The 19159-nt window shown below is 40.7% G+C and overlaps 1 protein-coding gene across 8 annotated transcripts in view; it reads right to left on the reverse strand.

Annotated features, from left to right (window-relative positions):
• Positions 1–19159, reverse strand: part of atrnl1b (attractin-like 1b) — a 1047255-nt gene that overhangs the window by 556886 nt on the left and 471210 nt on the right. For 5 of the 8 annotated variants that reach the window (XM_078564667.1, XM_078564669.1, XM_078564666.1 and 2 more), the window contains exons 23-24: positions 7069–7147; positions 909–1066 (exon numbers count right to left, since the gene is read on the reverse strand). The exons of 1 other annotated variant lie outside the window; for it this stretch is intronic. In XM_078564667.1, the coding sequence (XP_078420793.1) occupies positions 909–1066; positions 7069–7147 (237 nt within the window). Of the gene's footprint in view, positions 1–908; positions 1067–7068; positions 7148–8554; positions 8612–19159 lie in introns of those variants that run through there. 2 more of the 8 variants (XR_013579731.1, XM_078564672.1) reach the window with 2 other exon arrangements.

Here is a 19159-nt window from a genome sequence, read left to right on the forward strand (position 1 = left end):
GTGGTCTCCACACAACACTAGACACAGGGCTTTGTTCTGCTAAAATTATAAATAAACATGATTCCAGCTATGGTTTTATGAGCATTAGCAAAAAAGTAACCTGAAGTGCTGCAGAATTTCCACTGTGTATTTTTTAAACAGTCATATTAACTAGAAAATTATTTTCAAGCATTGCTTTGTGCTTTGTTCAAGTCAGAGTAACCAAATTTGTGGTACCTCATTAATAAATTATGGCAATTCTTCAGAGCACTTGATTCCACCAGGCATTTAAAACAGCTCATGTTGGGACATAATTTGATATTTAGGAACAATAAAAGAATAATTAAGCTACATTATACAACTGTGCACACAGCAATTCATTTGTCCTCTTACTAATTTAATGGTTTAACTTATGAAACCATGCTCGACAAATACTGCTGAAATTGTCAATGTCATCACCTTTCACAGTCATCAAATAGAAGTTCCATCGCAGCTCATCCCAACATACCAGTAGATTTACACTAACAATTCAGCTGAACACTTAGTGGTACCAGTCTGTACTTTGTCCACTAACAGGGAACACAAAAAGCCACAGTACAAATCAATGTAGTAGATAACTGGATTTGGCACCAATTAACAAATAAAAGCAAATTGATGGAAGAATAAAACTGGTTTTTAATAATATCTCAATGTGCAGCATTTTTTATTGTACACTTGGCACTTCATTCACCTCATGATCTGCATACCTAGTGTTTTACAGATCTGCAGAATAAAATGAAAATCCCAATACTGTAATCTCAAGTTAAAGAGTAGGTTAGAGTTTTGACATATTAACTCTTTCAATTTATGGTTAGGAGAATCCATTATTTCACTTTTGGTTTGAGTAGATATTAAAGGCATATAACTGTGCCTTTTTGAAAATCACTCACCTGTATTTTAATGGGCCAACTAAAGTTGCTGACATATACGTAGAATGTGATATTTGGATTGTTGTGAAAATTAAACTTTTCATAGGAAAAGCCATCTCTGTACTCTTTAATGTTCATCTTTGAGACTATAGGTACTTCTTCTCCAGATATCGTTCCAGCTGCAAAGGAGAATTTTGAGTTTTAATAGCCTATAAGACAATGCACTGATTCGCTTAATTGAATGAAGCATATACAACACTGTTAAACAGAAGTTTAAAAGCATTAAAACGTTTACCTTAGTTGAGGACATGAATCAATTGGGTAAAATTCACTAAAAGTATCCTTCTAGTACTACTTTTATTCTATGAAGTCATATATTAATCATATGACCATTCTCCAAACCCATGCTTCACAAGATGGACCCCACAGGCCAATCTACTCTTAAATCAAGGTGTCATGCAATGTAGGCTACCATTACATTCAAACAAAATAATAGTTAAATAAACAGATCCCAAAACTCCACATCCAAAGGAGGGAGGGGAAGGGGTGGATCATGTACATAGAGAAGAAATAGCTTCAAAAAACAAAATTGCAAAAACAAGAATGGGTGCAGATTTTTTTTGAATAACTATTAAAACTAAGTCAAAATCTCTACAATAAGAAACTTATTAGAGGAAAGGAAATAATTTGTCATCTGAAGAAATTACAGAGATTTATTTTTGTCTTTCTCCTCAACTCGATTGCAGGTTCCACGGAAAGCGTCATAAGTTAGAATCAAGCAATTATGAAACAGAGAAAATTTTAATTTGATTTTTCACCATTAGCACAGCAATAAGAACCTGTCATCAAAAAAAAAACCTGTGAACTATAAATTGCAACCTCATGACTCCGGAGAGTGCATGACACCTGAGAGTGCATAACTCCTAGAGAAATACTGTCCAAGTGATTTCTTGGAAGTATACAATAGATTTACCCTAGGTACTAAGGGGATAAACAAAGTGATGCATCAACACTGAATATACCAGAACTGTCTAGAATGGAGGTTGAAATGAGGCAGAGGTACATCTGCTTCAACATATGGATAGCTTGAGGGGCAAAAATCTCTCTTAATTTTTATTGCCATCTTGTTATAACATTTAAATATGGAAAAGCTGTACCTCAGGTATAACAGAAGCATAGCATTATGTACAGGTTGGGCAGGGTAATGTTCTGTAATAGAGCTGTTTCTGAATTCTCTGCAACTTGATCCAATAAAAAGAATCACACAACAGAAACTTGCTATGAGGGGGAGCAGAACTTGCCACCTCACTGGTCAGACAGAGAAGCAGGCTAGAAGATGAAATGGTATTGACCAAAAGGAATGGGATCTTTACATGGAGTGCTCCTGTACGAAATGATTTTGTTTTTTTGTGAGCAGCTGGGACCTACAATTACAGCTTTTGTTTTTGTGCTGTTACTGATCAATTAGGTTTGGGTTCCAGCTTTTCACGGATTGCAAAATTCTTTCAATAAATTAATTAATTCAATTATCTCAAAAATCTGTTTCCACACTGGTGTTTGCCTTGACTCTTCAGAATGGAATTTCAACAACAGAAAATAAACCCTAGTTTTGCTTCTTTAAAAAAAACTGCTTGGGGAGGATGCAACATAAAAGGCAATTAACTCCGTGAAGTTATAAAGCACATCGTTCAAGGGTTTAATTGCCTTACACCATGGAAGAAGTTGCATGAAAAGCATGCTATCTATATATACCACAACTCCAAAGACCACGACCCTGGTTAAAAGCACCATAATCACTGCTAAAGTATAAATCCATCTTTAAAAATCTATATTCTTTTTGGTAGTGCACGTGAAATATGGATTCAATGTAAATTATCAGGTAACTTCTGCCTTTGAACATTAACTGTAATGTAAATGCCTGACCATTAAGAAATTATGCATGAACTTTAATTAATTAAAGCTGTTGGATGGAAGATATCAACTTGAATTATACTAATTCATATTGCTGTAGCTTCAGAAATGTAAATGCTGCCCCATCTGAAAAAAAATTAAACTGAAATGAAATGCAAAGCAATGCAGTTAATTGAGTTATGTACGTGGACTCCATAGTCAATCAATAATTGAAAAGATGTAATCAATCTTTTAAAAAATACCTAAAATCCTCAAGTACAGAAAGTTTTTTCTGCTTTAAAACACACATCCTTCACAAAACATCTGAAAAAATTGTATTAATATAGGTTTTTAATTATGAATTTGATAAAGCAAGATCAAGAAATGCACAAAACTAAAGATGATGTTAATTTAAAATATTCTGCAAATATATAAGCCCTGAATTTCCCTGGAATGTTTGGTGCAAATGCTAAGTTGCACCAGATTTTAAGGAAATTTGTTGCATGATTTACGCAGCTTTATACTAAAACGTCACTACACATAAATTTCCTTGATCATTTGGGCCATTCCCAGTTACATTTGCCAAACTCTCAATTAAGTAATTTGTTATTGTGCTGATATCTGCTGGTTTTTATATTCCAGCACAAACTAATGAGGATCCCAGCAAACTTTGGGGCAAGTTGCCTTCAGTGAGATCAACATAAAGATCACTACAAGTCAGATCAAGGAAGTTCCAATCCATAATATTGGAGGAAGGGTTAGCACAGTGGGCAATGGCCTCCAACGATGAGGCATTGCATCATGTAAATCAGAAAAGCAACCAGTTCAATCTTTGATTGATATCAGTCAAGCTTGCAAAGGGGCCCTTACATTTACTCTGTTTTCATGCGATAGAGGGGCAGGGGGGAGGAGGAAGAGGGGAGGGAAAAATCAGCTAGGGTTCCTACTCCTGATTTGCTATCCAGTAACCCCACTATAATTGTGCATGTAAATATCAGGTGAGGATAGGATCATATTTTGATGTGATGAGTTCCACATACCACCCCCTTCTGCCAATAATATTGGTCTTGTTTATAAAATGACTGATCACCAAGGCATAAAGCATATCTTATAGGCACAATCATCCCTATGAAACCACACCTCAAAGCAGACTATATTTCATCTCCAGTAGGTGCAATTTTAGTGCCATTTCCAAAAGGTTACATTTTTCCAGAATTTATTTTCATAATAAATCTTTCACAGGTGTTTTTGTATTTGGAGCTGGGATAACAGATGTACAAATTAGTTGACGGTGCCTGAGATAGGTTTAGTCAGTTGTTAGTTACTTTGGTTAGTGTCATGTGGTGAAAAACATTTAAATTCTACTGCATTGGGAGGAGGTAAAAAAGGGTTAAGTCTCATCTCCTTGGCAACCTTCCAGATAAATCATGTAAGATCCCTGATACAGGTCAAATTAAAATTAATAATCTGTTAAACCTCAAGTGTCTGTCAGAATGCAACCACAGAAAAACAAAGAGCATGTGGTTAGGCAGGGTGAATAATAAAAGGTTGCAAAACAAAAGGCTTATGCACAAATTGAGCATGTATTAGACAAACACATTGGATTGAATACACAGTTGAAGTGAATATGGGTAGGATTTAATTTTCTGTATATTGCATGCAGCTAGATCAGTGGTTCCAGAGCTGTGGTTTGCGAACCCCAAAATGTTTCAGGGAATTCGCAGGAAAAATCCCCTAATGCAGAAGCAGAAGTGTTTGCATGCCAAAACTGCGGGGAAATGACAGCTGTCAGTTTGGCACCTACCAAATAACTGGCGCCCTGGTTCTCAGGGGTCCCAGTGCTCATTGGCCGAGTAGCCTCAGGGCGGTCAATGTCCAAAGGTATGTAGGCCATCCTGATTGACAGGCTACTTGGCTAATGATTGCTATTGTTCTGACAACAGCAATCATTGGCTCAGTAGAACGCGCCTTGTCTCGCATCTCGTGACTGGTCTTGAAGTTGGAGAGTGGTTGGTGGTCAGGTGTGCTGTGTCTTTTGCTTGGATTTTGGAGTCAGGTGCTGCCTGTGCCTGTAGGAGTGGAGCTTTTAGGTGAGTACCTGCATTTTAATTTAACTCTCCGGCTGGCCACAATCACACCGTGCCCCCACCCCTCACACCAGCAAAGGCTGTTCCCCTCCTCCTAATCTCAGCTGTAAATCCTTGCTGTTTTGACAATGTTTTCTGTGGCCCTGGCCTAGGTCCTAGGTCATTCCTCTCCCGATCTCTTCTCCAAATCCTGAAAGAAGTCGGGAGGGGAAAGGCCCTGGGTCACAGATAAACTTCATGTCTGTAGCCTAGGGCCCTTCCCTCCCAATCTCTTCTGAGTCTTGAAATCATTCCCCAGTCCAGTCTCTCGATGATGGGTCTATGGCCCAGGGCCCTTACCTCTTCTCTGGGATCTCTTCTCTGATTCCTCGCCCAGTCCCTCAATGCATCGTTGAAGCACTGGAGGAGGACTTCTGCCATTGGAATGGGAGGATGCTATTTCTCTTGCTGGTAGAAAATCAAAGATGCCTTTACTGCATCTTTACAGACATGTGCCCTCATGCCCAATATTAAAGGCTCCATTTAGTGGCAACTGGTGACATAATCTGGCCAGAATGGAAATTATAAGGCCATTCCCCCATTTAGCAATTCTGTAAGTAACTAGGTTTGATTTTGTGCCTCTAATTTGTATTGGGTAGCTCTCCTTCACTTATTGCATTTTGCTAAATAATAATGTAATTATTAATAGTGTGCAATAAAGTGTCATAAGAAAAACACATTTTATATTTCTAAGATCATTGCTTTTCTAATTTATACTCAGGTAAAGGAGAAAATCTCTGGAAAATATTTATTTAGGAGGGGGTTTGCAAAATTTGGCATTTTCATGAAAGGGGTTCACAGGTAGTTAAAGTTTGGGAACCACTGAGGTAGATTGAACAATATGATTTAGCACAGGCTATCTGACCCATTTAAACTCAGGGCATGCAACAAGTTGAAGCAGATAATCAAAGATAACCCAATTTAGAGTTTCACGATTTGGGAAGGTAAACCTGTGATAGAAGTATAATAATTTTCATAATATTTTCCTGGTTTATTGTGAAGTAGGTTTATGGGGGTAAGTATTGTTGGGTCTGTCTGTGTGATTTAATTACATTTGGAGTCTAATATCTGCAAACTTGAAATCATCAAAAGAAGCTAGATGATTGACATGCTAATGAGTAAATATGGATGCTGTAAGATGTGAAGGAAATTTGCATTTTTAGATAAATGAAGGGATTTGGACTTCAAAGGGATCTTAGTCAGTTTACAACTAGCCAGATAAGCAAGGCTAAGGAGGGTGTTTATTTTTCCCAAAGGTTACTGACGGTATTGGCAACATGAAAGTTTTTATATTATGAGGAAGATACAGTTTCAGAGACATACGGAACAACAGAATTTACATATTAAAAACAAAGAAACATATATAAAGGAGAACGAAAGGCTATGTGGAAGAAAGCCATGTAAGATCTAACAGGAGTGTGTGAAATAGCCTTAACGAAGCCTCTAGCCATCTGTGCATAAGTCTGCTATATAACAAAACTAAAGTTGAAGAAAGCTATTTGGAATTCCACTGTCAAGTGGGTCCTGTGTTAACTTGCTGGTTCTGTTTTAAATCTAAAATATGGACTGTTGCGTAAAAGGATATAACTGGGGGTCAGATTAATTTGGAATTTTAGGAGTTATTATAGTAAGTAATTGTAGTCTTATGTCTTATGAAATCTTTTATTTTGTTAATAAATATTTTAATTTAATTTTTAAAATCTCTAAAGGTTTTGGTGGACTTATTACTTCTAAATTCAGTGCACACATCTTGTAATAAATACAAATTGCAAAACCGTTGTGATAGTGCGACCAAGTTTCCCTTGTGGATTGGGTCTGCCTGGCACACACCATCTGCCACGTCATAACATAACCCTAAACAAAAAAAAATAAACCCAGAGGGCTCTGGATCTTGAAGGCAGTTTATATTGTACCATGGAAACAATAGATTCAGATTGTAAGACCCTCTGGGCATCTGACAAAGACTAATTGAGTTGCTTTGCAAAGATCAGTACAAAGTTTTGTTCTGATACATACTCCGGCAAAACAATTCTTTAAAAACGTGAAGCTTTAATAGAAAAATGTTTTAGTGGGTTTGACTCTATGTTCTGTTATATTTTGCATATTATTAATCCTACTGTACAACTGAAAATCAAAAACTCAAACTGCTTAAAAAAAAAACTTACCAGTTGATCCTATGGACCAAGTGACATTTAAATTGAAATTGTTTGACGCATTGATGGACAAGTCAAGATCTTTATTTGTCTGCACAAAAAAAGTACAAGTTACTCAGTAAAATTATTAATACTAACAGAGGAAACAACATTTCTGAAACAAAATTGTGAGTACTGAGGAGAATCTTTTTTATACTCTATAAATATATAAAGTAATAACACCCACATTGGTAATTTCTCCAGGAACAAAACTAAATCAGCAAGTATTATTTATATTATGCATCAATTTTTACCTGAAAGGAACAAATGTAATTGGTAAATTCCAATGAAAAGCATGATCCTTTTTAATGTGTTATCTATAACAAACTTACAAGTAGATAGTCAGTTGAAGATTCACTTCTAAATTTAGCAGTAATCCTTTATGAACTAAATTCTCTTATATGGCTTGTGGTACATGCTGATCACAAGCCAAAAATATTCAGAAGCAGCAGCATTCTACATATTTGAAATTAAAAGAAAACAGAATGGAATACAAATTTAAATATTTTTCATCTTGCAAATAAGACAACCTTGTTTTTATAACAAAAAGGGCCACTTGCTCAAATTGACAGCATTAGGTGTGCTCCAGCCACACAAAACTGTTAGCTGCTCGCAGTGGATTTTATTTACGCTAGAGCTGGGGTGTTCATTTCTAGCACAAAGACACCATAAAGTTTATCATGGCCAAGATTTTCCAGTCATCGGGTGGGCTTGACAGGAGCGGTCGAGGTGCCGACTGCCGCCCACAATGGGCTCCGCACTGCGATTTTACACGGGCAGGCTAATTAAGGCCCACCCCGTATGGATCACGAGCGGTAGCGCAGCACTACCTGTGCGAGTGGGGGAGGAGGGACAGCGGGCCTGGCGCGCAGTTCACGCATGCACGCGAAAGAGCGCTTCAATCTCTCTGAGGCACAGAACTGCCTCAGGGAGATTGAAGCACTTTTTGAAAAAATTAATAAATGCAATAAAAATTCAATGAAACACGGCCCCTTGTATCACATGAGATGGAATATGTTTTTAATTTCAAAAGAAAGTTTTTATTTAATTTGCTATAGCTTTAGGAAACTTCATCCCGCCCATGGATGAAGTTTCCTAAAAATGTAAAGGCCCACTTGGCCTTTTTGCCTGCCCGCCAACCATAAGGTTGGACGGACAGTGTAAAATTCAACTTAATTACCTTGTTAATAGCCTTAATAGGCCTTTCAATAATTGGCGGGCAGGCAGCTGACTCCGGCATGCGCCTGCTGAACAAAATATCACGCGAGTTCGCCATCATGTCGGGAAACATGCCCAACGTCATCGCGCATCATTTTACGTTGCGGCATGTCGGGTGTGCGCCCGCACGCTGAATGTAAAATTCTGCCCCATATCTTGAGCGTGTGAGGCTCAGAAGGAGAGCAGCCTTTTGGAGGAGAAGTTGGTAATGAAAGAGAGATTCAAACGATCGTCAACTGAAGTCATTTTCTCATACTCTTTTAACTTGTATGCCAGGGGGTATCAGTCCAATCGCATGCTGTTAGAGTTGAACAATGGAATGAGCACACAGAGGAGGGAAATGAATGAAAAAACTAACTAGAACTATTATCAGCATAATATAAATGTTATGGATTTTCCAAGCAAGGTAGTGTAGCATGAACATGTTTTGTTTAAGTTGCCATGCTCAAACATTTTCCTTTGTATACAATTTGTTTGAGTCAGGTGCTTTTAATTGACATTTAATTCACCTTTACAAACATTTTGAGCCATGAAGTAAAAAATTGTACAAAAGCCCAAAGCCAGTGAAAATAAAATTGGAAGGTGCATAGAAATTCTTCCCAAAATATAACCCAAATCATGAAAACTCTTGTTACAATGATTTGAAAGTAAAAGATGGCTCAAGGAAAAGATGCCAATTGCTAGAATGTACAAAATCTATACCTATATATAGAAATAACAAATTACCTTTGCTCATAAACATCAAACTTATAAGCAGCTTTCTTTGAGGCAATTTCCTAAGGTAGAACTTGAAAAGCAATTGCAATTTGCAAAATTCTCTAACAAAGCAATAATTAAACTCAATGGCCTGAAGGTCTGTTAATAATTAGACTCTTGTGCTCTTAAAGGGACTCCTACATTTTACCATCAGATTTAACCCTTCTGTCTTGGTAAGATATGATATTGCCTGATTTACCAGGAGCAACATTAAAAGAAATCCATGTATATGTATAGTTTTACATGAAAAGTGCCACAATTTATTAAAAATGCAAAATAATCTTAAAGAGAAAGAAATTCATGCTTTTCTTTCCCTCCAAAGCAGCCAGGGATTCACAGTCAGGTGGCAATCCAGAAAACACAATTACACTCCAATTCTTTGGGTGATCCTGGGAGCCTGCAACATAATTCCGGAACCCAAGAGTCAGGTGGCATCAGGTCAAACATAGAGAAGGATACACCACCTACTGCCCTCCATCACCTGATGAATCAGTGCTCTTTCATGTTGAGCATCGCTAGAAGCACTGAGGACAGCATGGGCATAGAACATAGTCTGCAGACTTCAATGTTCATCACCAAGACTAGCTCAGTAATACCACGACTGACCAAGTTGGCCAAATCTTGAAGGACATGATTGTCAAATGGGTTGTGAAAGAAGCAAGAGGGTAAAACCAACTTGACCTCATCCTTGCACATTTATCTGACTATCTCTCCATGGCAGCATTGATAAGAGTAACCACCACACCATCCCTGTGGAGAAGGAGCACTGTCTTCGAAAAGAGGACACCTTCCATCATTTTATGTGCCACTACCCCGATGGTAAATGTCAGAACAATTCTAGCAGCTCAAAACCATGAGGCACTGTGGCAATCAGCAGTAGAGCTACATTCGACTACAATCTGTAACCTCATGGCGCAGCATATTCCTCAGTCCACCACTTCCATCAAGCCAGGGGACCAACCATGATTTAATGAGAAGAGTAGAACAGCTTGCCAGGAGCAGCACTAGGCATACTTAAAAACTCGCTTGATTGGCACACCATCCACAAACATTCACTCCCTCCACCACCAACAGTAGCAGCAGTGTGTACCATCTACAAGATGACTGCAGGAACTCACCAAGGCTCTTTTGATAACAGCGTCCAAAACCACGAACACTACCCATCTCGAAGGACAAGGGCAGCAGGCATGTGGGAACACCACCACCTCGAAGTTCCCCTCCAAGCCACTCATCATCTTGACTTGGAACTATATCGCCGTTCCTTCACTAGCGCTGGGTCAAAATCCTGGAGCTCCCACCCTCAACAGTGGTGTACCTGCGCCACATGGACTGCAACAGTTCAAGTCAGCAACTCACCACTGCCTTCTCAAGGGCAGTTAGGGATGGGCAATAAATGCTGGCTTAGCCAGCGGCGCTCACATCCCATGAATGAATAAAATAAAGTGAGATACCAACTTGGTGAAACTGCAGGGCCACATGCATTCTAAACAGCAGAAGCACCATGCCATAGGCAGAGCTAAGCGATTCCACGATTAATGGGTCAAATCAAAGCTCTGCAGCTCTGCCACATCTAATCATGAGTGGTGATGGACATTTAAATAGCTAATAGGAGGAGGGAACTCCATTAACATCCCTATCCTCAATAATGGCAGATCCCAACACAAAAGTGAAAAAAAAAGCTGATGTGGCTGCAAACATCTTCCGTCAGAAGTGCCAAGTGGATGATCCATCATGACCATCTCCTACAATTCCCACTGTCGCAGAAACCAGTATTCAGCCAAATCAATTCAATCTGCATGATAACAAGAGACAGAGGAGCACACATTTCACAGCAAAGGCTATGGGCCCCGACATCCCAGCTGTACTGCTGAAAATGTCTGCTCCAGAACTAGCCACACCTCGAGTCAAGCTGCCCCAGTACAGCTACAACACTGGATTTACCAAACAAAGTGGAAAATTTTCCTAGTATACCCTGCGTACAAAACGCAGGACAAATCCAACTTGGCCAACTACCGTCACATCAATCTACTCTCCATCATCAACAACTTGATGGAAGGTGTCATCGACATTGCACTTAATAATAATCTGCCCAATGTTCAGTTTGAGTTCTGCTACGACCACAGGACTCCAAACCTCATTGCAGCCTTGGTTCAAACATGGGCAAAAGAGCCAAATTCCAGATACGAGGTGAGAATGGCTCTCCTCAACATCATGGCAGCATTTGACCAAGTGTAGCATCAAGAAGCGCTACAAAATTGAAGACACTGGAAATCAGGGGGAAAACTGTCCACTGGTTGAAGTCTTGCCTAGCCCAAAGGAAGATACTTATAGTTGTTGCAGGCCAAACATTTCAGCCCCAGGACATCACTGCAGGAGTTCCTCAGTGCAGTGTCCTTAGCCCAACCGTCATCAACTGCTTCATCAATGTCCTTTCCCCCAACAGATGATCAGATATAGGATGTTCACTGATGAGTGGCGCAGTGTTCAGCTCCATTTGCATATCCTCAAATAACGAAGCACTCTGTGCCCACATGTACTAAGACCTGGATAACATTCAGACTTGGGCTAATAGGTGGCAAGTAACATTTAAGCGAGTGACTTACCTCCTGACTCCCCAAAGCCTTTTCAACATCTACATTGCACAATCAAAAGTATGATTTTGATTGCCAAGATCTGTGCAGCTTCAACAACAATTAAGAAGCTCAACACCATTCAGAGCAAAACAGCCTGCTTAAGTAGCACCCCATCCATCCCCTTAAACATTCATTCCCTCCACCACGTACACCGTGTCTGCAGTGTGTACCATCTACAAGGTGCACTGCAGCAACTCACCAAGGCTTCTTCGGCAGCACCTCTCAAACCCATGTCCTCTACCAACTAGAAGAAAAAGGGCAGCAGACACACAAAACTATATTGCTGATCCTTCATCATTGCAGGGTCAGTATCCTAGAAATCCCTACAAAATAGCACTGTGGGAGCACCTTCACCATACGAACTGTAGCAGTTCAAGAAAGTAGCTCAAAACCGCCTTCTCAAGGGCAGTATGGAGTGGGCAATAATGCTGGTTTTGCTAGTGATGCCCATACCTGTGAATGAATAAAAAAATGATCTTATGATATCCTACTTACAGTAACTAGAGGTTGTGGTGCTAAAAGGATCTTTAAAAATAGAACATTGTGCATTTACACAGTGAAGTGTTCCTATTCTGATAAATACAAGTATATCCTCCAGTTTGCTGTCTGCAATGCAAAAGCACCCTGTTTCTATAATAAAATATAAAATTAGGCTAATTTGGACTCGATCAAAATGTGGTCCATTGTGGGGTAAGTAATGAGGTAGGTCAAAGCAAGAATACCCATTTGGATACTGTGTATTGTGCTCGAGTTCTGCGAATGTGTTCAAATTGAACCCAAATTACATCCAGCTGCAGCACCAGGCTAGAGAGGCAAATAGTATCAGAGGAAGATTCAAACGCTTGCCCTTAAAACCTTGGTAATTAAGAACATGTAGAAAGAGTTAACAATAAAATTAAGAGATTAACTTTTCAGGGCCAATATCATAATGGACCTCTTTATACACTTTCAACTAAAAGTAATTACAATCAGCCCAAAAGGAAACTATTATATGTGCCTTCATTTGCATTCTGAATCACATCAGCTCCATGAACCAGGTCAGCTTGATATTATTTAAACACCACTAGAAATGCAATTTGATTCTGTTCCTCTTTGTCTGGAATCCATGCAGTTTGTTAAATACAGAAGTGGCTAAGACAACAAAAAGTTGAATCAGTGTCTTGTTGGACTAGCCAAGATACAGTCACTTCTACGTTCAATGCAGCAAAATCATTTGGCATGAAGGAGTTTGAAGTTTATATTACTTACAGTGGAAATTCAGGGGGCAGAAAAATCATACATTTTCACTGCCTCTTTCATCATGGCTATTGTAAAAGCTTCACAAAAAAACAATCCAGAAGAAATGGGCGAGGAGTTAGCTCAAATAATGAAAGCATTTTGACAGGATAATAAACTGTTCCAAGTAAGGAAGGCTATCCTGTGCAAGACTCTCAAAAGCCTTTGTATTAATTAGGAGAAGACAGAAACTGCTTTCTCGACTGAACCCTAATAAATGAACTAACAACACCTCATCACCTCACCAAAGCAAGAATGCCTTGGGGAAGCTTATTTATCTAAATTCATCTTAATAATCTGATGAAAGTCATCAAAAGTTGTTTTTCTTTAACTGACAACGTGCCCAATTGGTAAAAAAAAAACAATTTTAAAAAGCACACTGATTGAATACTACAACATCTGCAGCTGACCAAAAACAGAACTGGATAGTGGACAGATAAATGGTGAGTTGTCTTCAGAACTCATTTATCTATGCATATAACTCCTGAATAACAGTATCACCACCCACCCAAAGCGATGTGAAGATCCAAGCTCCTTTTAACTCAAAATATTGAGCACCATAGTCATAACTGAGCTTTTCTGGAGCACGTAGGTATACTGGAAAAAATGATGAAAAACAGAGAATTCACAAGAAATTTCAGTTTCCTTGAACAAATTTAATAGTTTGGCAATCCTGCTTGGTAGATTGCTAAAAAAAATACATATCTCATTCCTTGATTGGGAGCAAGTGAAAGCCCTGAACAGTGACAAACTGAATGGGAAATGTCTACTTAATGCTGCATCCTCTATGGTCAGGAACATATGACTAGGCAGCCACTCTAGTACAAGATTCCAATCACCATATAACAAGATTTGCTACCACCTGATGTATGTTTTAGTGTTCACACAGGGTCTAAAATAATTACTGCAACTGTACCTTAAAGTTCTTTATCAACCAAAATTACTTTGCTAGAAACACCAACAGCAAAACTTTGCATGCTTTGTCAACCCACTGAACTGTTTTCCAAGGATTAATCAAGTAGTTGGTTCTTTTATGCAACATTTCAAAATCAGGAGTACCAATTAATGCTGCAGTAAGATTGATTATAGAAACTTACAATACAAGAAGCTGCTATTTGGCTAGTTGTGTCTGTGCTGGCACTTTGAAAGTGTAGTCATGCTTTGTCCCAACGTCTCCCCTATTTGTCTTTTACTCCCCTTCATCCTGAAGTGCTTATCCAACTCCCCTTTAATATTATTTATGGAATCAGCATCCACCAACTTTTCAGATTGAGCGTTCTAGATCCTAACAAAAATTTCACCTCTATTTTAATCAATTAGTTTAAATCTACAACCTCTAGTTATTGACCCATTTGCTAGAAGGCATCATTTTTCGCTATCCGTTCCATAGCTACCGAGTCCATCCCTCTCCTTGGCAACAGCCTGAGATTAAGCCAGTCTGCTCGTCACCTTGGTGTTACATTTTATCCAGCGATAAGCTTCCGACATCATATTCACGCCATCACCAAGTGCACATTTCCACCTCCATAAAATTGCCTAACTTTTCCCCTGCCTCAGCTCAACTGCTGCTGAAGCCCTCATTCATGCCTTTGTTACCTTTAGACTCAACTATTCCAACACACTCCTGGTTGTTTCGCACATTCCACCCTGTGCAAACTTGAGATCATTCAAAACTCTGCTGCCCTGCCTTAACTCACAAAGCCCTGGGGTGGAATCATCCCAGTTTTGCACTAAATGCGGTAGTGGATGGGGAAAATGACGCTTTACCCGCAGACCGCAATGGCAGCTTCTCACGCCATATCGTCCCAATCCCGCCATATTACACATTCCTGGGAAACATGCTGTTTTGATGGCAGGCGGACTCTCGTTTGCCCGCCATGCCGTCACCTCGCCACTTCATCACACCGGGCGCCACGCTTGAAGCACAGCCGCGTGCACACCTCTCAGTGCTTCCAGCGCAGGACTGCTGCATAGAAGACAGGATGACCCCGAAAAGCAAAAAGACTGCAGCCTCCCAGTTTAGTGACGTACCTCGAGTGTCTTTAGGACGCCTTGGAGGCCCGCCGTGATGTCCTCTACCCCCGCTCTGGCTGCAGGAGGGGGCAGAAGCCAATCCAGCACGGAAGGCGGTGGCAGCAGTAGTCAGCGCCAATGCATGCAAAAGAGGACAGCCACCCAGTGCTGCTACAGAATGAATGGTTTCATCTGTTCCACCAGGGTGAGTCATTCTACTCATTGCTCTCCACTCTCACACTCTCAAACCCATCACACATCCAGAGATCTCACACCTCAAGGAACAATGCCACTAACTCTCACACCTCCATCAGGCTCATATTCTCTCATGCTCACATCCTCACCTTGTCCATGGGTCTGCTCACCACAAAAACATTCCATGCAGCACCACGTATCCTGCTCACACTCTCTCCTTCTGTTTCCATGCAGGAGAAGCCTGCTTACCTCAGCAAGGAGAGGTGCCAGGCCGTGGGCGGAGAGGCCCACATTTGGCCTGTTATGACACAGATGGCAAATGCTGAGTTGTTCAAATCCCAGAGGAAACCTGAAACAACTGTCACAACTAATTTTCAATTTGTATAAATTTCAAGATGCATGCCTTAATTTCAGTAGTAATAAGACCACTCAGTCTTATAGGTTTTTTACAAAACTAGATTAAACATTTATTAATAAAGAGAAACAATTTTAAATACATATATAGATTTACAAATTACTACTATGATAACTTCTAACTCCCCTAATCAAAGTCCCAGTTACACTTTCGTTAAGGCAACAGTAAGACACACGGATTTTAAAAGGCCCAGGCAAAGAAACATGATGCCCTAAACAAGTCAAATTCAAAGTGAGTTCTCCTAACTTCAATCCCAGGAGACAGCAGCCCGAGGCATAGGTGCTGAAGGCTTTTTCACACTTGTTAGATGTTAAAATGCCTACCCTCACAAAGCCTTTGCTCCTTTATACATATTTTCCCCTTTGAATGCAAATATCCATTGTTTCACTATATTTTTGGACTTTGTTTTCCTGATAATAAAAACCTCTCATAGCACTAAGTTTTACCAGTAATCTTTGGGAAAAATACACACAGTTTCTAAACTTCACCTGTCTAGGTGACACATTTTACCCCTCCTTTGAAAACAATCTAGCTGGTTTATTTAAAAATGCAAATGTTCCCATGACACCTATGTTTCTCTAATTAACATTTCAAACCTAACTTTTCTTCTTACATCAAAACACCCAGGCTAATTCAATTAAATCTCTCTCACACGCACACTATATATATATATATATATATAGACACATCCCACCATTACTCTATTTTACAATAAATTCCAATAATATTATGAGAATTATTATATCTTCCTGACAAGGCCCCTCACTCATTTTGAGAAGCGTGCCATCGCGCTATCTGGTGGAGGCATGGACCCTGCCTGCAATGATGACGAGGTCATCGGCGAACACTATTGTACGGATCCTGCACCATATCATCCCTCTCTCAATGCAAATGTGAGTGCTCTCTCTCTTGCTTTTGACTCTGCTGCCAATTATCTCGACTTTGGTTCACAGGGAGCTCTGCCAAGCGACCAACACCCTCAGCCAGCCAGTCCCTGAACTCCATCCAGGTCCTCATCTCCAGCCAAGAGGACATCTCCTCCATTGAAGAGCTGGAAATAAGCAGCCTGGAAGACCCGTCACAGTGCTTACCCACACCTGCCAGCAGCACAGAGACAGGCCTCGTGGGACCCAGATCTAGAGCAGGCGAGGGTTCACAATTTGGTGGTCACTGCACAGACATGTGTCCACAGCAGGAGGAGGCAGGTACAGCCGAGCTCCCCAGCACTCGGAGGACCCGCTGGGAAACAGGCGTCTATGAGGCCTGAGTCAGATGACGAATCTCTGGATTTGGCCTTCCTGGAGAGTCAGCAGAAAGCAGGGAAACATCACGCAAAGCTGTTGGAAGGCCTAAGCAGAGTGGCTCCGCCTGCTTTCTGATGAAGCGCCTACATGTGCGCATATGGAGATCTCCATGGGGAGGATGGCAGACGCCATGGAGACCCTGGTCCAGCGGAACACGAAGATGTGTGCAGACCTGCACTCCATCGTGGAGCCATGGGTGAGTTCCTACAGTGCCAACGCGAGAGGAAACAGGGCACCTCGACATCCCTCCAAGTGCTCCTTCCCCTCAAGGAGTCAGCCTGGGGCCCCGAAGGGAGGAGAAGCGGCAGCTGGACACTCATCCACTCAGTGATCTCAGAGGCTGTCCTCTCCTTCCAAGTGCCCTTGGCCTGTGAGCCCCTCAACCTCGTTCCCTGTCACTGCAGAGGGAACAGCTGGCCAATGAGTGACACTGGAGGGAAAAGTGCATGTGTGGCAGGGCCTTTCAGAACCTCAAGCAAGCATTCTCCCATGCACGTGGATCCTTCACACTCACCTCAATGTCCTGAGCATTTTCAATGCTGCCTGCTGGGGTTCGCTTTCAGTTGTCCATCTGAGCTGACATGCATCTCCACTCACCCACTGATCACACTCCATGCAGCACCTGATCTCGCCCACCATGACTCTCATTTCACTTTCAATTTAGACAGCATGGTGATTCAGTTTTGCATTCATTCCCCCATCCTTTCCCCTCGCCCAGTCACCCATTTCCTTCCCCCCCCGCCCGCCATCACAGTTGACCCCCCAGCATCACCGTGTTTTCCCGCTAACATGGGCAGATGATCCAGTGGGTGGGGGGGGAGAGATTATTCCACTGGGCTGGCACTAAAATGATTGCAGATGTATTACAATGAGGTCCCTGATGTCTGATGACAGGCCGCGTTTCCTGCCATTAACAGGCTAAGCGGATGATCGCAACTGGTTTCACGACTTCGTGAAACTGATTTTTGGCCTTCTCGCCATATTGTCTACTCACACCGCTGAACATTCCCAACATCAGCAGGCATGGAAAGTTCCTCCCCTGACCTACAATTGGCTCCCAGTCAAGCAATGCCTTGATTTTACAATTCTCATCCTTATTTTGAAATTCCTCTATGGTCTCACCTCTCCCTATCTCTTTAATCTCCTCCAGCCCTAAATCCTCCAAGAACTCTTGTGTTTTTCCAATTTGAGCCAATTGTGCATTCCTAATTTTCGTTGCTCTACCACTGCTTTCTGTACCTTTGGCTGCCTTGTCCCCAAGTTCTGTAATGTGCTCGCTACACCTCTTTATCTCACTTTCCTCCTTAAAACCTATGTCTTTGACCAAGCTTTTGGTCACCTGACTTAATACCTCCTTCTGTGGCTCAGTGCCATACATGTGTTTTATAATGCTCCTGTGACATACCATGGAATGTTTCATTACATTAAAGGGGTTACATAAGTAAGCTGTTGTTTCTTCTACTCTATTAAAGCCTATCTTCAGAGCCTTTCTTAGGTCACCCTTTAACATTCTCTGTTTCAAGGAGAACAGTCCTAACTTTTCCAAGATCTCCTCAAACATAAGTCCCTCATCCCTGGTAACATCCTAGTAAACATGCTCTGAATCTCTCTAAGCCCAATCCACCTTTCCTGAAGTGTGGTGTACAGAATTCTTCACAATACTCCAGCTGAGGCCTAATCTGTAATTTATAAAGTTCTAGCATGATCTTTTTGTTTTTATATTCTATTCCTCAACTTATAGCCCTCATGGCCCACCTAATCAGCTTGCATTGTACATATGGCCACCAAGGTGTCTCAACTATATTCACTTCTTAAAAGAATGCCATTTGTAGTACAAATCTTTATACCTTTCTGAATAAGTCTTCCCATAGTGCATCACTTCATACTTCTCTGCATTAAAATTCATCTGTCATGCTTCTGCCCATTTCACCATTCTATATATGTTATCCTGAAGCCTGTAACTATCCACATGATTATCTACTACTTTTTCAAAGTTTTGTATCATCTGAGTACTTTATAGTGCTGCTCCTTGCAGACAAGTCTAGTTTGTTTATAAAAAATTAAGAGTAGTGAACCCAAAATTGACTCCTGGGGAATAGCATGACAAACCGCCTCCCAGTCTGAATAAATTCATCCAGCACTACCCTGTGATTCCAGTTATTGAGCCAATTTTGAATCCATATCACCGCTTCCTCTTTAATTACTTCTCCTTAATAAACCTCTTGTGTGGCATTTTGTCAAAGACCTTCCAAGAG

Source organism: Cetorhinus maximus, chromosome 20 (genome assembly GCF_964194155.1).
Source record: "Cetorhinus maximus chromosome 20, sCetMax3.hap1.1, whole genome shotgun sequence".
NCBI classification, from domain to species: Eukaryota; Metazoa; Chordata; class Chondrichthyes; order Lamniformes; family Cetorhinidae; genus Cetorhinus; species Cetorhinus maximus.